Source organism: Colius striatus, chromosome 2 (genome assembly GCF_028858725.1).
Source record: "Colius striatus isolate bColStr4 chromosome 2, bColStr4.1.hap1, whole genome shotgun sequence".
Lineage (NCBI taxonomy): Eukaryota > Metazoa > Chordata > Aves > Coliiformes > Coliidae > Colius > Colius striatus.
This window is the reverse complement of record NC_084760.1, coordinates 53,278,116-53,305,829: the sequence shown is the minus strand read 5'-3', so window position 1 is coordinate 53,305,829 and position 27,714 is coordinate 53,278,116. Positions and strand designations below refer to the sequence as shown.

Below are 27,714 nucleotides of genomic sequence, written 5' to 3'. Positions count from 1 at the left end.
GGGGCGGCAGCGGCGGCAGCATGTCAGCGGCGGGCGGCAGCTCCTGCGGGCCGGGCGCCGCGGCTTGCGGCGGGGGTGCGGCTTCGGCGGCGGGCGGCGGGGTATCCATGTTCCGCTGGCTGGAGGTGCTGGAGAAGGAGTTCGACAAGGCCTTCGTGGACGTGGACCTGCTGCTGGGCGAGATCGACCCGGACCAGGCCGACATCACGTACGAGGGGAGGCAGAAGATGACCAGCCTCAGCTCTTGCTTCGCCCAGCTCTGCCACAAGGCGCAGACCGTGTCCCAGATCAACCACAAGCTGGAGGTGAGGAGGGTGCGAGGCCCCCGGGAGTGGGGGCTGTGGGCAGCTGCCGCCGGGGCGGTGTCGGTCCGGCGGCGCGTCCCCTGCCGCGCCCCGCGAGGCGGTGTCTGGGGGGGCCGCCGGGGCCCCCGGGCGCCGCGCTGGCAGCAGCTGGCGAGCTTCACCCAGCCCCGCTCTTTGGGAGGCTGCCTCCAGCCCCATGGGATTCGGGCCCGGCCGTGCCGATCCTCTGCGTTTGGTTATTACAGCGTGGGCATGAAGTGGTGCGTGCCAAAATAAAGTTCGCTTTGATGTTGAAAGTAGCAGTCTTGAGCAACAGATGCTGTCGACTGGTCTTCTATTTGCATTAAGTCCCTAGTGAATTTAGAAAGCCTTTTAAAAACGAGACAAAGACACACAGTAAAAATGCTTAAAGCTTTCAGTCAGTAGTCAAAATGAGGATTTTACTGGTTACCAGGAAATGCACCCTTCCAACCCCTACCGTTCTGTGATTTTTAATAAACAGAAAAATGGATTGGGGATGGGCTTTGACAGGTCTTCTTGTCTCTTCATATTCTGAGCCATATCAAATAGTTGCATGCCAAACTTAGTGTCAGAAAATTAATAGTGGAGCTTGTGCATTCTGTGAGGAGAGTAATAACTATCCTTACTGTTGGAAAGATTTCTTCATGCCTCATCTAGAATTTCAGTCAGGGCGGGAAGAGAGAAGCATCATCTGGAGCCAAACTGGCTGGTGCTGATGCTGGTCAATAGGCAGGGCTCCAGTTCCTGTGACTACTGCAAAGACTGGAGCAGTCAGAAAGGATAATCTGGGGACCTTTACCATCACTATAACTACAGTCCAACCTGAGTCATCTTTCGTTTAGTAGGTGATGTCATTTGTCTTGTCTTTAGCAGTTGTGGATCCAAACTACCCTCTTGTCTTTCTGTTGCACATTAGAAGACTGTTGATATGTCTTTCGTGGGCTAAAACCCTCACAATTTCTTCAGTGTCTCTTGTAGACCATGCTTTGTGAGAGCTTCAATAGACAAGTAAACCACAGAATTCAGTGCTTTGTTTTATACTTGTTATAATAAAGGAATTTAAGACTCTTCAAAGAGCAGCCTGCTCTTCTGAAGCTCTACCTTGCAGTAGGAAGTAAAGTAAGTAAATTGACTTAGGTTTTAATCAGGTTTCTTCCTGGTATGAAGATATTGTTATGCAAAATAATCCGTAAGGTTTAACAGGATATTCCAGAGCAGAGCAAAAACTTTGTTATAGAAACTTTTTTCATTGCAGTCTTTTATTTCACCAGAATAAATACTATTGTGACATTTATGGTATGCTCTGTGTTTATGGTGCTACGCTGTCATATTCATGTATTTGGTATGTATATGTACTATCAACCTATACAGTAGACTTAATAGTATAGGCATAGAAAACTAAGGTTTATGAGTTTATATATTACACAGGGATGGCGGGTGTCAGGTGCAGACTTGTAAAACAGATGAGTTTTCAGTTTAAGAGAATGACTCCTGCTTGGCAAGTATTTATTTTAAAAGTTATTTCAAGCTTAAATAATTTGAAAGGATACAATGAAACTTCAATCCTGAAAGGTATCTTGGTATCTAATTAAAAATCATAGGGGGCACCTAAACAGCTGAAGATCTGTACCTCAATCTCAGGTTGAAGAGCAAAGGAATGCAGCAGTTGTAATACCATAATTATTGTGTATGTCTAAGTGCATGGTGTAATTGTTTGATAAAAATGGTACTGAGAAGCCAGAGTGAGTGCTTTAAAAGCGAAGAAAAGTGGTTTTTTTTTTTTTATTTTGTGAAATATTTTTATTACTGATACTATTGTTAGGCCTCATACCTATAAAGCAGTTTTTATCTTTCAAATAGACTGTTAGAAGGTTATACTATGATCTTGGGGGTTGTGAATTTCAGAACCTCATGATATTAGAGTCCTAAACTTGAAATGAAAACTGCATTTAAAATCTCCAAAGTTGGGAACTGCTCTGTTGATTACGAGTGTCTTACCTTTTTACATTCACACATGTCTAGTCAAAAGCCTCAGTGTCTGAAATGAAGGATACAGTTACATATTTTTAAAGCATTCACTGACATTAATAGTGGAGTTTGGGATGTTATCAGTGGATATAGTTGTTTGTGGTTTTTAATAATGCAAGTTGCTGTATTTCATACAACTTAAAATTGCAGTCACTTCTTAAGTGCTCACGGTTGTAACTTTATAGTGTCGGATATTTTAATACAGAGCTTTCATCACATTCATAAAAATGTCTTAAATCATAGTTTATTTAGGTATAAACACTTCTTCAAGCCACTAAGTTAACATCCATCTTCAGAAATATGCCTTTAGTTGGATTAAAATAATATTTTGAATGTGTCAGCTAAGACTTTAGTCCCACAGCTGCATTTTCCTGCTATAAGGGAATAAAATGACATTATTTCCTAAAGGAAAATCAGGCTAATAATAAAACCCGAATACTGTCATTTTTTTTTGTTTGTTTCTGGGTTCCTTTTCCTTCATCAGGAATGTTGTGTCTTATTATAATGTTACAAACAAGAGGAAAGAACTGTGGTTCACACTTTGATACTTCAACTTTTATCAGCTTAATGTGCATTTTCTGATTGATAAAATTGCTTTTAAGAGGCACGGCTTGATTTGGTGGATGGAAGTAGTGAAAGAAATATTCTAGGAAATTCCAAAAACAGAATTATATGTTGCTAATTCAGGTTTAAGTTGTTTTGCAGAAGCAGCCTGAAGGTACACAGATGTACAGTGGACGTATGCAGATAAATTTACTTGTGCTTTAGGATGGTGAAAGGTTATAAACATACTACTTTGCTAATAACATTTGCAGTCCTAAATTAAACTAGTTAAACAAAGGGGAGGGGGATTTGTTTTGATATTTTTCCTACTGGCCACAGTAGGAAAAATTAAGTAGCTTATCAAAGAGGAAAAAAATTGTTAGGTCATAGAAGCCACTGTCTTTTCTGAGATCAACTGCACTTCAATATGAGCAAATGAAGCAATGTATCTTGATGGGACAGTAAGGGCCTCAAGCTGTTAGAGCAAAAGGAGACGACAGCCATTTTAAAGGAGATTTTTTGTGGTGCTCTGTCTCTTAGAAAGCACTATAGGTCATCAGATGCAGTGTGGCAGTCTGTGAGATTTCAGTAGATTTTTAGTTAAGAGGAAGTCCTTGGGATTTGTTTATCCTGTTTGGCTATCATCTGAGATAAAGAAGTTCCATGATGCCAACTATGATGTTTCTAAATGTCTATTTCAAAAAATAAAACTTCTGTGTAGTGCAATTTTGTAGAAGTAAAAGAAGTAGGTCAATGTGCCAGTGAAAACTGAACTTCACTGTGACTCTGGCACTTTTGACTGCCAATCTGATTCTGTAATTTTAAATGAACAAGCTAGAAAGGAATGTCTGGTAGAGCACACCCCATGTCTTGGCAGTTGTGTTAAGCCAGCATACATGCTAAAGTTAAGGAAAACATTTGACTGTATATGTAAGAAGTTAACTTCCTATGTACTTTTATGTCAATGCTGAACTTGGAGTCAGCAGATTTAGAGGAATGTGTTCCTATAAGCTGAATGCTTTTGTAAGTAACTTGTTACTATATCAGCTAAGGCATATGTAGTATAATGTAGGTAACGTGAACATCCCTCTAAAAACCTCCAAATGCTGAAAACCAGAAAACTAAAATGTAGGTGGTTTTATGTGCATTTTTCACCTAGTGTGCAAGTCTGTCTCATGGAGCACACTGCAGAGTTATAGTCCCGCTTTGTTGTTTAGCAGTACTTTTTAAACCAAGGTAGGATCACGTGCATTCTTATGAGGGTCTGTTTGGATTTTTTTTCCTCTCCCTCTTTTGCCTTGTAATGACAAATGCATCTGTTGAAGATCAAGATATTTCTTTGCGCCATGACAGTCATATCTATTGAGCTGGGAGCTTAGTTGCAGTAACTCCATAAGGAAAGCAAATTGTTTCAATTTTTTCATGTGTTATAAAAATTATTGGCATTTACTGAGATGTTATTTTTATTAATTGCACTTGTAACTCTGAATACCTTTTCTCTTATGGAATAAAAACCTGTTGGTACTAGATAGAATGTGATCTTTTGTAAAATCAATTGAATGAGATTTGATCCAGCTAACTTTATATCCTAAAATGTAGACAGTTTTCACACATTTGGGAAGTGGAAGTACAGATGCGCATAAATTTTCCTATTGGCTTATAAACTGGAAGACATATATTGTTATTAGTTGGATACATATTACTTCTCTTACAATAATTATGCCCATTTTAAAGGGGTCATCCATATTTAGTTCATCTTTTCCTATATCTGAAGCCCTGGAAGTTTGTACAAGTTTAACTAGCTTGCTTTGGTTTCAGTCAGCACATAGTAAAGCGTTTTCCTTTCCTCTGTCTTGTGTTGGGAGCTGTGAAAGAGTGGTAGAGTACCACTGTTTCAGTTTATAATTCTTGGTTTTATTTACTGAATTATGTTTTATAGCTAGTATGACTTTCAAAATAATGGCAATAATAAAGTGACCAGTATGGCTTCTAAAAGCGGATTTGTGTCTGAAAGCATGGACACCTGAAAAAACGTCTTTGTGAGGCAGACAGAAATTTCACAGTGGCAGCAAAGTGTACAAATGAATAATTTATGCAAACAGAGTGAAAACAGTGAAATGAAAAGTAAAACAGTGGCAAGAAACAGTATGTAAAGCAAAGTGAATATAAATTTTGGGTGATGTGTCCGAATTTTTAAGATGCTTTATATATATCATGTTATGTTTTAATTGTTGGGAGGAAAAGTGTGGAAATAATTACATGTCCAGAGAGGTGTTCAATAGAGAAGATAAACTATGAATGTTTTTTTCCATGTTAATTTGCTGACCAGTCTTCTGAATGTTTTGTTAGGTCTAGAATGGAATTTGAGAAATGGAGCAATTCATTTGTAGATGTCTCATGTACTTTGTATTCTGTATGAGACATATTAAAGGTGAACTAAATTTATTTACAATTTATTTGTGTGTTCAGTTTAAACCACTGCATTTTTACCAAGGCTACCTACATAGCTACACTACTGTAGTGTTTATTAAGGGAGTCAGTAGTCAAAAATTTTGTCATTCATGTTCTTATTAGCCATATGATAAATACCATTTTGTTAAGGCTTTAACTAGAAACTTAAGCCACATTTGAGGTCCTTTTTGGGGTCACAGTAATAACAAAATTTTGATTGCATTTGGAGTAGTTTCTTGAAACAGACTAATCTTTCTCCTCATTGACAAGTGGTGAGCACTCTTTGCTTGTGTTGAAATCAAGGTTTTTTAATCAACAAAAGTTATAATTCCCAAGTGTAACATTTATTTAGAAATTCACATTTTGTACAGTGCTGTTATGTTGTTTAGTTTTGTAAGGATCACAGCAAGATTAATGGAGTTTCATGATTTCTTGTTCAAACCAGTCCAGGATTGTGTGAAAAATTGCAGCAAATGCTGTTTAATAGCAGGAAGAATCAGATAATTGGTCTGAGGAAGAGTAGAGTGTTCCTGTCTGTCTGAGAGCTGTAGGTGAAGTAGTGAAGTTACCCTGGTGAGACAATGGAGATAATCCTTTATTCCAGCAGTTTGAGAAACATGATACTTAGAACATGTTTTGGATACTTCACGTCTGGGATCTAATGCCAGAGTTAGGGGTCCCCGTGAAAACTTGTTGGTATGTGGGCTGCATGGTTCATAGTTGTGCATGATAGGCTCTTCTGTTGTTGAACCAGCACTACTTGCGTATCTGGTGTCTGTGAGTATGTTTAGGCCTCGGGCTCTAGGAGCTACAGCTGTCACATCCTGAAAATTTTTTTATCCCACAGTTGCGTAATGTTATGGGAACACTTAGGAATAATGATTTCTCTGTTTGTAAAGCATAATTCAAAGGGTTTTTATAACCTACTTTTGCCTTTAAGCGACATTTCTGTCTTTAAAGAAATGCCCCCAAAATACAAGGTTAAGTAAATATGCTAATGCCATATTTTTATATTGCTTTTTTTAATGCATATACTGGGGCAGAAGCCACAGAGTAATCCTGCATTGAAATGTGCTCTGTTATGTTTCATGATCCTTCAGCCTTTAATTCAAAAGGTTAATACTCCCAATGAGGAATGAATGCTTAAGTACATAGACACATCTATCAGTATACTGTCTGGAGTCTAACACAAACTGCATGAAGCCACGCTGCTGAAGGTGTAAAAACTTCAGCAGCAAATACACTTTATTTATCTGTTAATTTTGGTTTGATCCTGTAGCAAGATTCATTGTGACTCTCTTGTACAATTAGTTATTAAATATATATGTACTGGGCGTGTTCTGTTAGTAACAGAATGAATGGAGCTTTTGAAATCTCACTTCTTACTTATTTGTGGCAAGTGATTTCTCTGCACGCAAACATTGAGTGCTTTCTGGAGCCCCCAAGACCTTCTGATTCAGGCACCCCTGGTTCCTTCCCAACATCTGTGAATCTCCATGCTGTGCCATCCTTTGCCATTTCATCTGCTGGTGACTTTGATTAGTTGACTGGACAAGAGGCAGCAGCATAGTCACTACCTCAGAATTGCACGTGTGGTGCCAAGCCACCATTCTGCTTGCTCTTGTCTCTGAGCAGATTAAACAAACTAGCTATGGTCTGACTCTTCCCATTTTCCCTCCATGAGGGCACTAATCTGTCACTCTGTCCTAGTGGGCAGCTGCTTTGCACAGTATTTGTCTACTGTAAGTATTTTAATCACACACACTTTTACCCACTTTTACCCCTCTAATGAATTTGTTTGAGTCAGGAAAATGGGTTCAATTCAAATCAACAGAGAGGGAAGGTGAAACAGGGAGACATACACACATCTAAAATGATGATACTAGCCTGCTTTGTTCAGGAAAATAAGATAAAAATGATGAAATGTTATCCATTTTTGTGGGTTTTTTGTTGCTATTGTCTGCTTGTTTTCTATGTTCCTTATAGTCATAGCTGCTGGCATCTAAAGATGATATAGTGGAAAAAAAATCTTTTATTTTAAGAAATCAGTTTTCAAACTATAATGAGTTTAAAAGACTTGTTATGAGCTTGAATTTAGAAGACATAGTATGAGCTTGAATTAAGTGTACCTTAAAGGCCTGAAATGAAAGGAAAAAGAAAAAAAATATTGAAAGAGTATTTGCTACTTTAATGACACTTGATGAGTGCTTGGTTTATGACCAAATTAGTCACTGGAGGCTGGTGATACAATGGACATTTTTGTATGTATGTAACTTTCCATTGCTGAAAAAAAAATCAGTGTCCATTGTGCTTAGTGATTTTTAGATAGAAACTGATATACTGAAAAGTGCATCATTATAAGGCTCAGAAAGCATAACTTTGATGTTTAGATCTTCTTCTTATTTTTATTTGGTATGGTGAGTGATGCCACTGCCTTGACTTAAGATTATCCAGGCCTACAACCTCACTTTCCAATACAGCTCATCTCTGTTTTGAGTCCTTATGTCTGGGCAATGGAAAAGTCTTAGATTTTTTTTTTTTTCATATCTATTAGCTCAAATAAAACTCTCTTCTATTCTGTAGAAACTATTGGAATGATAGCTCAGAAAATGGAACAGCTTTTCAAAAAGCAAAGCAAAAAACATTGTCGTTATTTTATCTGATGACACTCTCTCTCTGTTTGCCCCTCGCCCCCCTGCAACTGGTTTCCCTTCAGTAGCGAAAGGTAGATTGTTTCCTGTCAATGTGGTGTGCCATTATCATCCCACTTTCTGAAGTTCTCAGTCTATGTATGCATCCTCTGATGCTTTAGATCTCAGAGGTCGCAGTATTGGCATCTTCTGATGCCTCAGTCAAGCAGCGATGGTTATGAGAAATCCTAAGTTGTGGTTTCAGCATGCCATCTGTGTACTTCCTGTTGCGTGGTTCTATACACAAATACCTATGTATTTGTACATTTTCTTGTTACATTTATTTGTCATTACCTTCATCTATTTACATTGTAAGCTGTTCAGGGCAAGGTCCAAGTTTTTATTCTTTGGTATGTATAAAGTTAGCATAGGATCTTTGAATAGGACTAGAAGATCTTATTGAAAGAAATTATTTTTATCTGTTTATTCTACCAGTGATTTTTTTTCTGAAAAATGTGCAGGTGGATGAGTTGGTAGTTTTTTTCTGACAGTTCAGACCAACATATCAAAAAAATGTAAAGCTACGATACAAAATACTCAGAAGAGATCTCAGTGATGTTTATTTTGTTTCTGAGGCTCAAAGCCCTCTCCTTCCTAACTTAAGACTTAAAGAACTCTATGACTTTCAGTGCAGTCAGTCCTAGCATTTAACTGAAATCAATGATAGTGTTAGCATGACATACTTAGTTAGCCTGAGATCACTTCTATCAAATACAGCTTTTTGATAACTCACAACTGCTTGAACAAGGAATAAGAACTGCTGATGAAAAGTGGAAGGACATTATTTCTGACTGTTTTGTATAGAATTTTTTTTTTGCATTAATATGTTTGAATGCTCTGCAGAATAAGTATTTGTCGATTATTTAATCCATAATTAATCTTCTTTTATATTTTATAGAAAAAAAGCTATAATTTCTTGAGTTATTTCAATTGAAATTTTGTTTTAATTTTCATAGGTGTAAGATCTCTGTGACAGAAAAAATACCTGGTAAATGGCAAAATATGGCCAAGAATTGGGTAAATAGTTAGCTGTTCAATACTATTATTCTGGTATCATCTTTATGTTAGATTGTTTGGAAGATAAATACTGAATTTTATTTTTTAACTTGACTGAGATCTGCCGTTTAATCAAATTATAGACTTCTATTTAGAATTAGAGGTAGCTTGATTACAGAGCAAGTGAGTGATAATCTGAAACAGTAGCTCCTCCTCAAATAGCATGAGTTTATTTGTACTTTGTGGAAGAAAAAGACAGACTTGTGGGATCACCTTTCCTTGTGTCACAGCAGACAGATCAGGTTGCTATTAAAAGTTTACTTACTTTGATTCTTTTTTTCAGAACAGTGAGGAGAAGAGTAAGAAACCAAGAAGTATGTCTTGTGTAGTTGACAGTGTGTGTTGTTAATTTCTTTGTATTTACTACCTCAATTACAGTAATGTGTTTATTAATAATTTGGAGAACATGCTTGAATTAGGTACTTCAGAAAAATAAGCGATCCTGTAATAGTGCTGTTCTTTCCTTTCTAGTCTTTTCCATTGTGTCTCATTTATCTAACTTCTCTCTAGTTGTCGGTTAGCAGCCAGTATTGAACTGAAACATTGCTCAGAACACTTCAAGAAAAGTTGGTCATTGTCCCCAAACAAGAGAGGTAGGAAAAGTGGATCAATGAAACAAGAGGCTTGACTTCCTCTGGTAAAGAAGAAACTTGGTCATTTATTTTCTGGTGGATTTCAGTAAGCTTTGGCTTCCACTGTAAAGCTGAGATGTGGCATTTCCTATTGCTAGTGGCACTGAATTCCAGTTACAATCTCTGTCTGAGAAAAGTGTCCAAGACTTCAGTGAGCCAGAGACAAAGAAGCATATCTCAAAAGGCCTTGCCAACACATGTCAGAACAAAAAGAAAGCAGATCTGTGCAAATTCTGTCTTTCTCATGTCCTGTCTGTTTGATGTAGGGCTAGATGTTGTTACTAAATCATAATTCTGTGAGCCACAGTTCAGTCCTGCTACTAACTGATTAGTTTGTTACTTGGGGCATAGGTTCACAAACAAGTTAGTGGAGAGAAGCTGAAATGTTACCTTCCAATGTGATACTTGCTAAGGTGATAATTACTAATCTGCACAGTTGTGTACTGCCCTAAATACAGAAGAGTTCATCTTTTGGCTGAATCGGCAAGTTGCTGTTAAAGGATGTTATGAAAGTAAATGTACTACCTTATCTTCAACCTCTGCGCCGTATTGTTCCCCAATAAAAGTTTCTGTTCTCTATTTGTTGTTTGATGGCTCTTCTTAAGCTCTCCTAACCATGAAATTCAGTGGTCTCCTGTGACCTACCAAATACATGACATCTCCCCTTCATAGAGCATAGAGTTGTTGGAGAGTACATCCAGAAAGTTACCAGTTAAGGGATTGATATAGTTGCTGTGTAACATTAATTTATCCTTGCTGTGCTTACGCAAATTGAAACGTGACTGTGTGATCTGATGGTCTCTTTCTGTAGAACCCCTGCCTCATGCAATAAGTCATGTTTTTGCAAGGAATGACCTTGCCAGTACCTCTTGTTTGTGCTTGTCTTTTATTCTGATCTCTCTGCTCCCTCTCTGTTTTTTACCAAGAAGCTTCCAAAATGGAATCTAGAGGTGTTGAATTTCCATTGATCTTTCTATATGATTGCTTTATAACAAAAGGAAAGAACATTAAAAAATAACGCTAGTAAGAGTATAAAGGAGAATTAAGTAACCTGACCAAGCTGAGAAAAGCAGAACTTCTGTGAAATAATGTAAAGATTTGTCAGCCTTCATAGAAGTAGATCAAAAGCTTTGAAACAAGTTTGTTGTTTGATTTTTCGCATGACTGTTGTATCTGTTGCTGGGGATAGATTTATGACTCTTCATAATGTGTAAACAGTTTACTTCCATGATGTGCGCTCATACCATTTCTCATTTTGTTCTCTTTATTAAAGCAGTAGGATGTGATTTTAAATCCTAGGTCATATGAAAAGTACTGTTTTTTTTTTATTATTTTATTATGAGTTTGATAGCCTCTTTGTGATCCCTTTGGAGCATCATTCGTGTCACAAAACTGGTCACCATAATTCTTGCTGCTTTTTAATTTGTACAGGGTAATAAATTTTTGCTTTTTCTTCCCAGAACTGATACAGACATTTTAAAGCAGGAATTTATGTAGATGAATGGGATGGAAGTTGGCTTGCAGCTTGATATTTGTTGTGAATTTGAACATTAGTATAATGTTGTTGAAATAGCTAAAATAGCCTAATTTAATATGAGAGGGTGGGGTTTTTTTAAAGAATTAGTAATCTTTTTATTTTGCTCTTGTGGTGGTTTAGCGCTGGCTGGTGCTCATTAAGTTGTTTTGTTGTTCCTCTTCGTAAACTGGACAGGAGGAGGAACAAGAGGTTCGTGAGACGAAATAAGGACAGGGAGATCACTCAGTAATTAGTGTCACAGGCAAAACAGACTCAACTTGGGGAGAAATGGTTTGATTTATTAATGAACAATCAAAACAGATTAGGGAAATGAGAAATAAAGCCTGAATTTTAAAACACATCCCTCCTTCCTCCTTTCCAGGACTCTTCCTCCTCCCTGCCAGTGGTGTGGGGAGACAGGAAATGGGGGTTACGGCCAGTTCATTACAGATGGACTTTGTTGCTGTTGCTTCCCAGGTGGAGGCCTCTTCACACTTCCCACTGCTACAGTGTGGGATCTCTCCCATGGGAGACAGTCCTCCGTGAACTTCTCCAGCATGGGTCCCTCCCATGGGGTTGCAGGTCTTCACGAACTGCCTCAGTGTGGGTTATCTATCGGGAAAATAATCTTTCAGAAACAGACTGCTCCCGAGTGGGTCTCCTATGGGGTCAAAAGTCTTGACAGTAAACCTGGTCTAGCAAGTGCTTCTCTTTCCATGGGTTCCCAGGTAGTGCCAGAACTTGCTGCAGTGTGGGCTTCCCATAGAGTCACAGCCTCCTTCAGGCATCCATGTGCTCCGGTGTGGGGTCCTCCACAAGCTGCCAGTAGATCTCTGCTCCCCAGTGGCCTCCATGGACTGCAGGGACACGGCTGCCTCACCATGGGCTGCACCACAGGTCACAGGAAAATCTCTATTCCAGTGCCTGCGAACTTCCTCCCCATCCTTCTCCACTCACTTTGGTGTCTGCAGAGATATTCTTACATTCGCAATCTCTTCTGCTGCTGCTGCAGTTTAGCAACTGCGCAACACCTTCTTCCCCTTCTCAAATACGTTATTCACAGAGGTTTTACCTCAGTCACGAATTGGCCAGGCCTGGGTCAGCTATGGGTCCATCTTAGAGCTGGCTGGCACTGGCCTTGTTGGATACATGGGAAGCTTCCAGCAGCTGTTTGTTTAAAAAAGCCACCCCTGCAGCCCCCTGCTACCAAAACCTGGCTACACAAAACCACTACAGCTCTTTAGTTCCTTATTTTTGGAAGCAAAAATATACTCTGGCAATGTACCTAAAAATCCCCTGAGGGCATGATAATAGTAGCTTTAAAACTTACATAAATAAATGTAACTTATCTTTAAGGATAGCAAGTAACAAGGTAACAAGTAACTCAGCAAACAAGTTAGAACTTGTTCTTTTATTCCAGGTATAAATACTAAATGTAAACTGTGTTTAAAATGTTTCAAACCCATTGTTTTTGTTTTCTACATGTGCATTTTAGGGTCGTTAATTCTTGGTCTCTGGTTTGCCACCTGGTTTACCATTTGAGTTAAGCTGTTGACAATAGACTGTTTTGCATTTATTTTCATAAGATTTAATAATTTTCAAGTCTCTATATTGTTATGGTTGAAAATCCTACGTAGCTTTACTGCCATTGCCTTGTTTTGAAGAGGACATCACCATCACTTGCTGTTATCTATGTGAGGAAAAGCTCAGCTATTGTTACTTCTGGCAGTGTGGTGATTTGATGCTAGGTCTGTGGATGAATTAATGTTGTGGCAGTTGGGGAGAAAAGCCTGCAAATGATCCTGTGCTTAAGTTGAGCTACAAAGAAACTTTTTACAGAATGTGTTCTTTCTTGTTTTATACTGTGTACAGCATGTATATACTAGCAAATGATGTATCTATGTATCACAGTTCTGATGACCCCATTTAATCATTGGACTAATTACTATGATGTATTATGTCTTCACAGGCACAATTAGTTGATTTGAAATCTGAACTGACAGAAACACAGGCAGAGAAAGCAGTATTGGAAAAGGAAGTGCATGATCAGCTTTTGCAACTTCATGCTGTTCAACTTCAGCTACATGCCAAAACTGGTCAGGGTGTTGATTCTGGGACTATTAAAGCAAAACTGGTGAGTATGGTGGCTTGAATGGAGGATTACGTTATATTTATGGTTGGTTGTTAGCAACCATTAAAAAGAACATCAATAGCGTCAGAATAATGAATAAGAAATAAAGTTATTATTACATAGACCATGTTTAGTGGTTTCTTAAAGTAAAATAAGAAAATATTTTGGTGGCTTATAAAGCTTTTTGGAGATGGAAGTTGCAAACGATAATAGCTTGCAATGTACAAACATAATCAAATCTTCACGTATCTTAAAAAAAAGCATCAAGTGAGGTAAGTCTATTGCTTTAATTGTAGTTACAGTAATGAGACTAGGGTGGTTTTGCCATACAGAAAGAGGGTAGATGACATCACAGTCTTCCCTCTATTGTCATTGTTTCTCTTTAAGAACGCTACAGATACATCTGCCGTGCTGTCCATGGCTACATGCAGCAGAGTGTCATAAAATAACTCAATATACCATTGATAACTTTTTTATTATCTTTTTTTTTAGAAACTTAGACCTTTAAAAAGCCCACCAAAAGGTAGCAATTATTCAGTGTAATTAGTTGGCATTGACTGATAACCAGAACATAATCTACTTTGTTATTAGCCACCGCACAGATTTGGGCTCTAATAATTTGCCAATTAGAAAAAGTAAAGTAACGTTGTATAGATGATGATTTCTAAGTGTTGACGTGCATCAAAGTCTGGCTATCTGTCTGTTTTTGAAATTGCTTCACAGGTTGGTTGCAAATACCTAGTCTCAACCTAGGTGGAACATTAGTGTGATCTACTGTTTTGTCCTGTTAATGAATGTCTAAAAAAGCACAGTAATAGACTATAAGTAACCCAAATTCTTCCTGTTTGAGATCCAAAATCTAATTGAATTAAAGCTGTATTTCTAGGCTTGCATACTTGCATATTCAGTATCAGAGTAACATTTTATGGATTGTCTGCACATAGTTTATTCAGTGTTAAATTACGAAGTTTCTTTAGAGTTGTTAATAATTTTTATGTCTCTGTAAATGAGCATTAGTTAAATATCACCAGCATTTTGTAAGTGTTAGACATGTACCGAATTTTTTAAGCAAACACATTGCTGTGACTGATTTTGGTCCCTACATTTTATTATTGAGACTTAACTTCCGAATGACATAGAGAGTAATACTTTTAACTTTTATTTCTCCTACCTTGTTATAAAGGATTTCTAAAGGCATATTAAATCTCCATGCTATTGACAGTAGCCTTTTTCCTGAAAGGTGACGATAAATTGTTTCAGATTTTATCTGTGTTGAAACTGAGTTTTATTAACAGCCTAGACTGATATTCTTTCCTTAATTCCATTTAGTTCCTCCTTTTTTGTAAACATCAAGCCTAATCTTTGGGGTTTGCTTTACTTTGCCTTTAGGGATTTCATAGTTTTAATGGATAGAAGCTCAGGTTTAAACTCTTAGATACAAAAAGCTATAAAGGTCTGGGAATCTTGAACAAGCAAAACTGAGGCTGTTTAAATGACAATAAAATTGGAAGTAAATAAAAAGTATCATGCCGACCGTCTGTCAGTCAGAAAGCCTCTGAGGGCAAAGGACTGTGTCAACAGACTATACCATGGGGAAATAAAGTTCTGTACTAGTTAACTTCCTGCTTGCTTTGTTAATGACAACCACTCTTCTTTCATATGTAGGCTATTAGCATAAATGTATACTCTATAAACTTTAAAATCATATGTAGTGGTGAACTAGGCCATTTTTAAATGTTTCAGGTTGCGAAGCAGTTGATAACATACATCATATAGTTTAGGCCAAATCTCTTTTTAAGAGTGGTTCGTGTGCTTAGTCTAAGCACAACTCCTTATTTACCACAGTATGAAGTTGCCTAGTTGAGGGTTCTTTCTTGAGTTTTGCAGTTGATAAAACCTTTTTTGCCAATTCTTCCTGTCCTTTATGTGTATCTTGTTAATACATACTTAGTTATCCTTTCTGAAAGGAAAAAAAGCTATTATCCGTATAATAAATGTTATATTACAGAACGTATTTCCTATCATACTTTCAAAACTGCTTTCATGCATTTTGCATTATCTTACTATTCTTCATAAAAATTCTTGGCGTTTTAGGAAAAAGTTTTGCTTTCAGTACTACAATAAGGTTAACATTTTAGATAAGATTTTTTAGTAACTTTTCTGCAAAATACCTAAACTGCTGCTGAGTGTGGTTATAGCAATGTGCCCTCTAATGAAGTAAAGAAATCTGCTGGTAATTTTTTTTTTTTTTTTAGTAAGTAATTTGTCTTGTTGCATTTTCTTGAAGTTCTTATTGCCTATTTCTCTAATTATGGAACTCTCTTCTTCTGTCTTAAGTCTGTCGTTTCTGTGGATGAAATGGTAAGTATCCTGATTGCCTTTTTAAATTTTAAAGCAGTGCTTTTGCTTTTTGCAATGTCTCATATATATGTTCACCTCAGAAACTGGCAAAACAGATCTGGCATGTTCCCTCTTCCTCTCACTAGGCAAGGTGCTGCATAAAGAATTTTCTTTGCATTTTAATTTTTATCTTCTAGTTTTGCTGCCCTCTTTCCTAAGTCTCTACGTGTTTTATTTATTATTGTTGCATCTAATTTGGGGTGATATCTGGCAACTTGACTGTTTGAAAGATTGTTCTCACAGTATCAAAAATGTTAAGGTGTTACTGGATTTTTAAAGCATAAAACCTGTACACATCTGTCAATGTAATGTGAAGTATTCCATGTGTTGTGTTTTTTAAAAATTGTGTCAACTTCCTTTTCTCTTTTCTCAGTTGTTTTTATGGGCATGATTAAAGATGATTTACTAGCTTCTGTAACAGCCTCAGGTGCATAAACACAGTAACACATAGATAAGAAAAAGTGAAGCTAAATGAACTTTTACCTTTCAGCCTTTCATGGTGACAGACCTAAAAAGTTTTTAAACAGTTTTTCCACTTTAATTGTTATATACCTTGTTATCAGCCACAGAATAGCTGGTAACTGTAAGCTTTCATCTTCAAAATTGCAGTTGAATTTTTTGTTTAGTTTGTTTTTTTTAATTTTACCAACAGAAAACAGATTTGTATTCTATTTTGCAGAACCTTTGCTATTCTACAAACACTAGAAAGCGTGAACCTGTTTTGTAACTTCAACACTTTAAACATTTTTGAGACTTTTTGCACACCTCTTGACAGTTCTTCAAAACAAGATTCCTCCAGTACATATTCAGAGATGCTATATTGCAAACCATTTGATTTCTTTAATTCCTGTGGTGATCAAATGGAGAGAATCCAGAGAAGAAGAGCCTCTGGTTGTAATTTTCCATCTCAGTCACAAAACAGCAGTCATAGTAAGGGAGAAAATAGGAAGAAAACAATTCTATGAGATTATATTGTTCTGAATGTTTTAGGTATAACACCTAAAATGCATGATTAAAAGTGATTCAACTGAGAAATATAACAGGTGACTATCTAATTTAAATGACAAACGAAATTCAGGGAAAATAAATGGAAAATTGCAATCTTGATGAGAGTTTTTAAGCAGTCTATTTTGTATAAATACCGTAAAACATTCTCTATTAAATTTGCTAGAGTAATGAAAGATCACTTCAGCAGTTCACTTTCCTGGGGAAGTTGGAATTCTTTGCCCAAATTGTATTTTGGATAATCAGGGACCTTGTGCATCTCAAAAGCTTTTCCTGAGTGGGAAATAGGACTGGTACATTGTAACAAATTCTTGGCAATGAGATTATGATTTTTTAGTTGCTTACTTTATTTATTCAGTAAATAAAGCATTAAAATGTCCAATAAAGAAGAAATTGGAGGGTATGAATAGTGTACCTTTATATGTCTCTCTGAATTTCTATTCTTTGTCTTTTTATATTTGTCAAATAAAAGATGTTCTAAAAGTGAGTATGTTTGCAAACAGGGGACCTGTACTATTCAGCGCACATTGATGCAATGCTGACAATAACTATGTAGATAATATAAGTGTTACAAGAACAGATTCTCCAGCTACTGTAAAATGAGTGTTAGGTCTCAACTATGACCCTTCCTACAGCTAAATTGTGTGACAGATGCAACGTAGCGTTTTGGCTCTCTAGAATTCTTCCAAGTGCCCTTTGGCTACTGGCAGTAGATGTGAATTAAAATAACCCAAGACCATCCTAATAATAGAGATAATTGGCATCATTTTGGAAATTCATTTTCTTAAAATATAGATTAGTAAAAATTCTTGGCTTCAGAGTGATTCTGCAATTAAGGAGGAGATGTGCTGGAAAGGGATTTCACAAGACAACCCCCATCGCAAAGGCCAGAGGCCAGAAGTGGCTTTGTGTGACATGTTTTCTGACATGCATATGGAGTCAAGCCTGAACTGAAACTATGTCAATATGGAAATTACAGCAAATGTAATTCCAGCAATTTCAAGCAATCTTTGCACTGCTCCTCCTGCTGGGCAGTTCTTGGACACTGTGTATGTATGTGTAATGTACTCTATTCATCTAACCTGATACAAGTATTTAACAGATGGGAGATTAGTAGAGTCTATGAAGTCCATGAAATTCAGAGTAGACTTTCTGACAAATAGCTATACGTGCTTGCATGTGTAGATACTTTTCTTTGGAAAGGATGGCCTTGTGTAATTTCTCAAATGTGTTAATACCAACCATATTCATGGTTTTATATCGAGGCTTGAAATAGTGGATGAGCATTTTCACAATTTCGTAGCAGATTTGTCTTGCCAGTTCTGTAAAATTTTGTTTGTTTTGTGGCTTCTTGAGTAGCACTTTCTGGTTTTATTTTTTTAGCAATATAATTGATAGAAGTACAAAGAACAGGTTTTTAGGCACTCTGAATGTCTTAAAAAATACATTATGGTGAATTTCATTTTCATTGCTATTTTGACTAACAGCCATTTTTAAAAGGAAACAGTAATAGATCCTGTGTCTCTACTGTTTTCCCATTTTGTGGTGTGGGTTTTCCCCCCCATTTTGTAAAAGAGATATGAAACAAAATACAAAATATACGAGTAATCAAACATGCCTTTCTTGAAGTAGATTTTCTAGAATGGCAATCTGAGCATACTAATTCTTTTCACTCCAGTGCTTTGAGTATTAAAAAAAGTGATGACTGTGCATTTTCTGTACCTCTGGAATGGAGCACGGTGGAATTAATTGTTATTTACATATTTCCTTTTTCATGTGGGGGAAAAAAAACTGACAAAAAGAAGGATGATGCCTTGCTTAAAGTGTGGTTTCAGTGTGGGGGGATGTCATTGTTTTGGATTTTTTTTAACAAAGCTATTTCACACTAATTTCTTTTTTATGTTTGTCAGGGTGGACACTTCACATGTAGAATATCTGACTTATTTTTGTGGTTTTTAGACTGATTTGCAAATGTCCTTGGCTGGACAATTCTTAGTTGTTTGCATGAGACTTATTGTCATTTTAAGGACTTAAGAACTTACAGAACATTTCCTTGATATCATATTAAAAATCATAAAAATAGTTAAAGAATATTGTCAGATTGAAATATGTAATGCTTGTGTAGTTACTTTTTTATTTTAAAAATAGTTGTATCTCTCTCTCTGTATTAATCACCCATTTGAACACTGGAAAAAGTAAGGATGACATTCAGGCTACTTAAATTTTGCCACCTTTGTGTCAGGGAGAAGCACTGTTGCTAATTTTCATCCACATACTTGGAACCAGTACATACATTTTGTGCTAAGGAGTTGTAAGCTGCATAAAAACCATGTTAGGAGCACAAAGTTGAATGCAAGGCCTTCTCTCCCCAGAGGGGAGTATGCAAACCACTAGCTGCAGTGCCAGAAGTGCCTGCTTTGATTTTTTTTTCTCCTACATGCGCGTCTTGTAGGCAGGAGAGTCGTTTCAGATTGAGTGTGCAGAAACAATTAGTGCTCTTTCATTATTCTTTGATAAAAGCTTTTCAACAAATTTTATTTTTCCTTTTTATTGTCTATAAAGGAGAGAGAACTTGAAGCTAACAAGAAAGAAAAAGTGAAAGAGGCTCAACTGGAAGCTGAGGTGAAGTTGCTGAGGAAAGAAAACGAAGCACTTCGTAGACATATAGCTGTGCTTCAGGCTGAGGTTTATGGAGCAAGACTGGCAGCCAAGTATTTAGATAAGGAACTAGCTGGAAGGTATGTGAAGTCAATCCATATCCCTTGGCATGAGATGCTTTTTGTTGTTTTCTTTGTTTAGATCCCCAGAGGCAGATCCAGTGTCAAGACTAATTAGGAAAAGTCTCACATTTGCAGTTAATTGAACAAAAGGAAGAATAAAAAATCCCCTCAGTTCTTGCACTTGTACTCTTGTACTAGTTTCTGTGTGACTGTACTGTAGCCAGGTGAAGTGTGTGAGTTGCACAGTGCATTGATTTTTCGATTGTAATATGATATATTATTTTACTCTCTTTTTCACTATGTAGGGTCCAACAGATTCAGTTACTGGGCCGAGATATGAAAGGACCTGCTCATGACAAGCTCTGGAATCAGCTTGAAGCAGAGATACACCTTCACCGTCACAAAACTGTTATTAGGGCTTGTCGAGGGCGGAATGATCTAAAACGACCAATGCAAGCACCACCAGGACATGTAAGTTGAAAAGATGGGCCATTCCTCCATAATTCCCAGCATTTGTGGAAAATAGATACGAGTTATTCTTCATTTTTGTGATTGTTTTCACTTCAATATTGTGTTCTTTCAAATGTTGCTTCTAAATATATGTTTATTTTGTATGTTGAAGGACAGTTCCATACTGAATAGCATGTCCCCTTAAATGACCCTGAAAGATGATATCATTAATTTGACTGACTTAAGAACACTCAGTCCTTTTGAAAACTGAGTCTCTGCTACCTGTGTTTAAAAATATGAATATTTAACAGCATAATTTTGTTAACATAGGTTTCAAAATGTAAAGCTACCTTATTTACAAAAACCAAACAATGGCATTTTTAGGATTAGGTCTAACTGAAACGAATTAAAAATTTTTTTTCAAAGGCCAGATAAATTATTTTACAGACTGTGTATTTATTTCTGACTCCCCCCTACCGCCCCAAAAGGTACTTTTGGTACTTTTAAAGTACCTCCAAAGGTCCTTTGAAAAAGAGAAACCTTCAAAAGTCATTTCACCTTGGTAGAACTCACCTGGTTTGGCACATGACCCATTAATCACCCCAGTGTTCAGTGCATAAACCCAAACATTTTTTGGAAGGTTCTTTACTTTGATCTAAGTACTTTAGTTGGTCAGATGGATGTTAGTGTTTATGTTACTAGTTGCATGTAAAACATTGGTGGACAAATATGTGTATGTGTGATTTTAAGGGTAGGGTATGCATGGTGGCAGCACTGGGTTAACAAAAACAAAAGAAATACCTTGGTTTATTTAATCTCTCTTTTAATTTTGAGTAGAATAGCTTTTGGTATGGTGTGTTTTTATTATAGTTAAACTTGAGCAAGTAACCTCTTCCTTAGGACTGTATTACATCTTCTATAATTTGAGCAGTTGTCAGCATTCCTTCTTGTAGTTCCTTTATATTTTTAATATGTGACTGATTTCCCTCTTTTGAAATTAAGTCCTGTGTTGTGCATCACTTAGCACTGAAATAATTGAAATAATTATTCTCATCAGGAGTGCATAGTGAAGAATCTTTTCTGATTTCATACCCTGTCTGAAAAGAGGCACTCTTAAGTTTGTCTTGGCTGGAGCTAGTCTGAAATTCTGTTGCTGACATACTGCCTGTATATAATTAAAAAAACAAAACACAGAATTGCATCACTTTTTGGTTCACACATTTATGTTCATGCTGTATTTGTTTTTTTTAAAAATCAAACTAGGATCCTGATGCCTTAAAGAAGAGTCAAGGTGTTGGTCCAATCAGAAAAGTTTTGCTAGTTAAAGAGGACCATGAAGGACTGGGAATTTCAATCACAGTAAGTACTTGCATTTTTTTTTTCATAACACAGTAGAAGCAATTTAAGTTTGTGTTTATACTTCTGCAAAATATGTAGGTTAGTGAATGTATTGTTAGGTAATATTTAAAAAAACCCATGCATAAATCCATAGCTATGGTTGTAGAACTTTAACAATTAAGTTCTTATTTTAGACTTAAAAACTTCTTGATAGATTAGGAAACAGATAACTGCTACTTTACAGAAAGCTTATGATTTCAATTTACATTTAGGATCTGGACACTTTAATAGATATAATTGAATTTCAGGTATGGTAAATCTGTAGAGGAAGAGAAACAATCTGAGACGTAACTACCAAAGCTTAGCAGTTGTGATTGTAACTTTTTTGTTTTTTAAGTGTTGGTATTGGCATCTCACACCTAACAAAAGCTGTATTAGCTTTTTACAACACATTTTGAAAATTCTGACTATTCTACTTTAATTCTAAGTATGGATGTTGTTTCTTGCAAGTCAATATAGTGCCTTTGACTTCATGTATTTGAAATCTGTGCCTTTTTTTTTGTGGGGAAAAGAATTAAGGGAAGTATCTCATGCGTGCTTCTGAAGCATTCTTGTTCTCTGAAGCATACATTCTAATTTTCCATTATAAAAGTTGAAATAATCACTTTAAGAGCAATTACCAGAATGTTGATGTTACGCTAATGGACATCTTAGTTAATTATATTCTACTTTTTTATAGGGTGGAAAGGAGCATGGTGTTCCAATACTGATCTCTGAAATCCATCCTGGACAACCTGCTGATCGATGTGGAGGACTGCATGTTGGTGATGCTATTCTGGCAGTAAATGGAGTTAATCTAAGAGATGCCAAACATAAAGAAGCTGTAACTATTCTTTCCCAACAGGTCAGTTTGGAGCTGCTGCCTTTCAGCACATTTGGTGTTTCTTGTGTTCTGCTTATTGAATTACCTTGACTTTTAATGTTTTCTGTTAAGCACAGTGTTATGCTAAGCTACAACAATTCCTGAAGCTATATAACCTTACACTTAATCCTTTTGTGTCTTGAAATATAAGGAGAAAAATACTGGGTCATTATTGGTTCAGTTAAACTTGTGTATTGGCTAATGGTTCTTCAATGAGGCTGATGGAAATGTTATTTACCTTGTCCCACAGAAAAAATTTAGTGACATATGTTTCATTCTTTTAGGACTGAACAACTCTAGCCAAATAGTGTTTCTCATGTACTTTGTGGTCTCGAATCTTCTTCCTGCCTTGCTTCCCATTTTCAGGCAGTCTCATTTGTCAGAAAACTTCCTTATTGGAAGTCACAGTTTGAAATGTGTTGGTACGTAACCAAGAAATGCAGTTGAGATTGGTGAATCTTAGGTATAGAGCTATACTTTTTCTGGTCAACAGAAACTGACTAATGTCAGCTCAGTTGTTTACAACAGTAAAAATGTATTTGTTCTAGTAACCTAGCTCATCTTCGTAATCCATGCTACTGTAACATTTGTGATTTTGATTGCATTTTAGAGAGGTGAGATTGAATTTGAAGTAGTGTACGTTGCTCCAGAAGTTGATTCGGATGATGAAAATGTGGAATATGAGGATGAGAGTGGACACCGTTATCGTTTATATCTTGATGAATTGGAAGAAGGTGCAAATTCAAGTTCTAACAGGAAAGATGCAAATGTGGAGGTCAAACCCTCACAAGGTAGTTTACAATGTGTTTACACTCAATCTGAAGTCTCAATATGCAAACCAATGCCTGGAAAACATTGGTTTTATATTCATTATAAAATTATTGTACTGTTAATTCAATTAACCTACTAGTGGGCTCTCAGCTCTTAAGGTTGGTCCCTAACTTACTGGCCTGGTTTACTTAGGTGCCGCTGAATTAACAGGATTAATTTGTGAGGGGATTTTTGTGATTGCCTTTTCCCAAAGGTTGAAATTCATGTTTATTCTTATGTTTTCCTGACTGGTCTAGGAGCAGTTAACACTTCATGTTGGCTTCTTCAAATAGTGATTCCCGTTTTCCTATTGTATTATATCCAGCTAAAAACATAATAGGTCTTATTTTAGTAGTCATTTCAGAATGCTTTCCAGTTTCTGAAGTAAAGCTCACTGGTCTGTCCTTCCCAAGATTACTTCTCTTGCTTAAATAAAATTTCTTTTTAATTTGCAGTGTTTGACAAGAAGCCAACTATTGATGGACATGAAAATGGAGACCTTGGGAATTCAGTTGAAGCTCCCTTAGAAGACACTGCTCCCAAATTAGCTCGTTCTGCAGAGTCTTTATCTTAAAACCAAACAAACAAAAAAATCATCTGGACAGATCTCGTCCTTGGGAACAATTGATAATCAATATTGACTGCTTCAAGTTGCATATACTAGTGTAGGTTTTAAAAGGATGATTCAATGTCAAAGGGAACTGTATTACCGTTGCCTGGAAAAAAGGCGGTTACCTCAGGGCTTCATTGTGAGCAATTCTAAATGTGGAAAACTGTCTTTGTGTGACACACAGTAGTTACCTAACACATGGCACGTGAAATGAATTCTCTTTTAATAATAAGCACCAAAGCATGGGATTTCTAAAAAGGATAACCTCAATATATCCAACTTTTAAATCCCATTGATGTCACCAAGGAAGTAGAATAAGATGTAGCCACAACTTCATTTTGACCCTGTGATGTTTTTAAGGGACAACTGATGTTTGGTTTGGTGTGAAATGAGCCTTCACTGTAGGAGGATGATGGGGGGGAATCATACCATTGTATCTGTGCATTTTGTACTTAGGTTTTTTGAACTGTAACTTTTAAAAGAAAGCTGTTGGTTTTTTTTTTTTTCCCCTTCTCCTCCGAATAGCAAAAAAACAGAGCTTTTATTTGAGCAAAGACCATCAAAACCCAAATGGGACAGTGGAGTACTTGCTATTTGTGGTCCTTCACCCCATGGTCGTTTTATGAGTGAGATTTTTGGCATTGTTGATTTAAGGAGTGCACTATCAATTGCTCAGTTTGGAAGTTGCTCTAAAAATATTTAATCAGAGTATTACCAGGTTTTAAAAGCAAAATTAGGTTTTTTTAAAAATTAATTAAAAAAAATACAATTATGTAGGCCCTTTGGTACTTTATGAGCATCATCAGTTTATCTTTTGTTCTTGAATGGATATGGTTACTGCTAATGCAGAGTGGTTCAAGTTGATCATCATTAGCTTGACCTTGTGAAAAGCTGGGTGCTTTTGATGGGTACTGAACATACTCATTTCATATTAAAATAATCTTCAAAGAAGTGAAAGTTGAGTGCACAGTACTTTACAGGAGGTACTCAGAATCATACGGTGTCTGGCCCTATCTGTTATGGCAGTTGTATTAACCTATAATTGTCTTACTGTTGAAAGAAAATGTTACTCCTTTTGTAAAGAGCGGTGTATCTTAAAATAGCTTTTAATCGGTGTACATCTAGAGGCCCGTGCTATGGCTCCAAATGGGAACGCTGAGGGATGGGTTTTTGTCCAGTTTCTCATATCCCATTTGTATATCTTTTGGGGAACTGCAGCACTCTCCCCGTGCAAGCTCTGCATTGTAATAGCATTTATTATTTCAGCATGTGGTGCTGGCTTTCCTGTTCACTGCTCCGCAGGCTGGAGAACTGTAATGTGAAAAGATAGGATTTTGTACATTGAGAGAGGAACCAATGTGAAAAGACAACTTTGCAAGTGTTACTCTGTAGGATGTTACATATGTAAGGAAAAAAACCCTCAAAGGCCTGTAGAGTAACACCAACTAATCTTATGTTCTAAATTGTGATGTAGAACACAGTTGCTTGTCTCTCCTAGGAGCACTATATATATATACATATATATATATGTTTATAGAAAAAGCCTGAAAATGTATATACTTTATTCAAAGATTTTGCTATTTATAAATCCCTTCACTTCGCTACTTAACTCACAGGATTGTTTTGCGTGTGTATGCGCATGAGTTCCACTCGCTCAGTGGAATAACATTATATGGTTCATTTTTTTTATAGTAGTCTCTGTTATACAGCATCCTGTTGAAGGGTTTTTTTTTTTTTTAAATAGTTAAAACTGTACAGTTTTCACCAAGCAGAAACTAGTATTTAAAAATAAAGCTGTGTGAAGAAGAAGAAACAGGTCCCCAGGCATGTTTCTTTTTCTGGAGCTTCAGAAACTTGAGGACACATTGACTGCGTGTTAGCAGATGAATCCACTGCCGTAGCTTTGCATCCAGGCTTGTGTTTTTCCTGCAGTTACTCAAGCAGAATGCACTCTGAAACTGTCTGTGGCTTAGAACACTCGGTGTCCTTTCTGTCAGAAGGGACAGTTCAAAGCCAAGTTGTGATCTTGTCTTTCAAAATGACCGCTGTATGAAATCTTGCTGCAGTTGTAAGAAATGAGGCTGGTCCAACTAGTCTAGTAACTTTTAAAAGAAGGCATTAAATTTGCCAGTGCCGGTTCCCTTATTTGAGGGAAAGGTGAATTTTTTTAATTTATTCTTTCTTCTTTGCTTCTTGGCACACCTTATTTTTGACTTAATGCTTTTCATCAAGTTTAGCCTGAATTGGAAGAATGTTTCTAGAGTTATTTTCCTAATGTTCCTTGTTCATCAGTTTCTCATGATCCTGCACTCTTTTCATCTTCTGGAAGTTGCTAGACCCCTTTCTCTCTCTAACCTTGTCTATTTTTAACCTATGTATATATGACATCAACAGAAGGAACAATTGCAGAGGAGAATTACTAGGAGCAGACAAGTCGGGTAGCAGTAAATTATCCCCAGGTTTCCTTCCCCACAGTTTCCATAGTCTTTGTTTAGAAGGCCCTGAATGGGAGGATTTTACTTGGACACAACAGTCTGCCTCCAGGTATGCTGTACTTCCTACCGGCTGACTTAACATAGTAGCTTATTATAGTCATGCTGAGATGCTTAGAGATTAATATTTAAACTGGCAAGAGTTTTGCAAGTTGAGATTTCCAGATTCAGTAGACAAACGTGTTTTCTCCCCTTTGTCGGTAACTGGAAGACTCAGTCCTGCTGATTCCCAGAGGTTGAATGAATTAGACTTGGAAGAATTTCCGAGGCAAGTCAGTATTTGGACTTCATTTTTATTTTTTAAAATGTAAAATGGTTTACTTGTCTGTGTATATATATTTTTACTTAAAAAGAATAAAATAATATTCTAAAGATAATTTTGTGATGGTTTTTTTACATTTTTTTTTCTTAGTAGATAATTTCTTGCCTATTAAAAAAATCTTCAGTGAGACAATTGTATTTTAAGCTAAAGGTGGACAGTGTGTGTTGGCATCTGGGACCAATGTTAATGAAAAGCATGTAAGTTAACGAAAGTGCTTAATGGCAATAAATTTAACTCTGATCAAACGCTGTATGTAGTATTTCCTTTGTAGAAGTGCGCTCATATCAGAGAAGAGGGTTTGTAGTTATCTCAGTGTATGTTAATCCACAGTTGTATCAAACAAAATTCAGATATTTGTAGTATCTGTCCAGATGTGACGACATCTTGGATTACTCTTACTTCTGTAGCCGACAGAACATTTTGCACCAAATGTATACATCAGCTTAAGCAGAATATAATAATATTGTTTTATTAGCCTGTAAATAAATACACTCTTGTGCATTGCAGTGATTTCTGCACCTAATTCACACTGGCATTTGCCTTCCTTCTGTTTTTTGTGTGTAAAACATGGACACCTAACCCTGTGTATGATCTCTTTCTGTTAAGCGTGTAGTCCACACCCAGCCAAAAGCTAATGTGAGGAAAACCAAAACTACGTAACATGAAGTTTGACACCAGTCCATTGGTTAGTAGCAAATTACATTTTGAAAAATACGAGAGTCATAGGACGTCTCATTTAATTGAGATGTTTTTTCTGCTGTTTTCCAATAAAAGAAATAATTGCAGTCTTACACTATAATATCAGGACTAAAAAATAGAACTTAAAGTTGTTTTGTTTGAATTGTCTGGTTTGTGTTTCAAACAACATATTTAAAACCACAATCTATCACCTGCACTCAAGAGGTCATCTTGTCCCAAAGTGGCGAGTCCGTCTGGATGAACAGGGAGTCCAAATAAAAGGATGTGGTGTGGTAGCTCTGTTGTAGTATAATTATGGTACTACTTAATGGTTTAGGATATGAAAGCAGAAGCAGAGAGTAGAAGACAGAGTAGGAACCGTCGCAGTAGACAAGGCTGAGTCATGTTCAATTAGGAGATGTATAATACACATTGGTGAGGGCTAAAATTGCAAGTACTTATTTTTTAGCTCAAGTTTTTGGAGGGGTTTAGGTATGGGTGACCTTAAGCAGATGGAAGGGAGGAAAGGAGAAAAAACTTAGTTACTGGAGTCATAAAACAAGAAGAGGCAGCTATGAATTAGAATGAAACAGG

General features: G+C 36.7%; 1 protein-coding gene across 2 annotated transcripts; it reads left to right on the top strand.

Moving 5' to 3' along the window:
• GOPC (golgi associated PDZ and coiled-coil motif containing) lies at positions 1-26,497 on the top strand. Of its 2 annotated transcripts, XM_061990574.1 has the most exons (9): positions 1-305; positions 13,212-13,376; positions 15,711-15,734; positions 19,341-19,516; positions 19,804-19,969; positions 21,212-21,307; positions 22,026-22,190; positions 22,819-22,999; positions 23,474-26,497. In XM_061990574.1, the coding sequence occupies exons 1-9, from the start codon at positions 21-23 to the stop codon at positions 23,590-23,592; spliced, it is 1,377 nt and encodes a 458-aa protein (XP_061846558.1). In that variant the 5' UTR covers positions 1-20; the 3' UTR covers positions 23,593-26,497. The 2 variants fall into 2 exon arrangements, with proteins under 2 accessions (XP_061846558.1, XP_061846559.1); XM_061990575.1 differs by lacking the exon at positions 15,711-15,734.
• Positions 26,498-27,714: the final 1,217 nt, after the last annotated feature.

Bases quoted from the DNA above. Each gene is read 5' to 3' on its own strand.
- GOPC (XM_061990574.1), top strand. From the start codon at position 21: ATGTCAGCGGCGGGCGGCAGCTCCTGCGGGCCGGGCGCCGCGGCTTGC. The intron at 13,377-15,710 runs GTGAGTATGGTG...TTCTGTCTTAAG, and splicing joins GGACTATTAAAGCAAAACTG to TCTGTCGTTTCTGTGGATGA. The intron at 19,970-21,211 runs GTAAGTTGAAAA...AAATCAAACTAG, and splicing joins TGCAAGCACCACCAGGACAT to GATCCTGATGCCTTAAAGAA.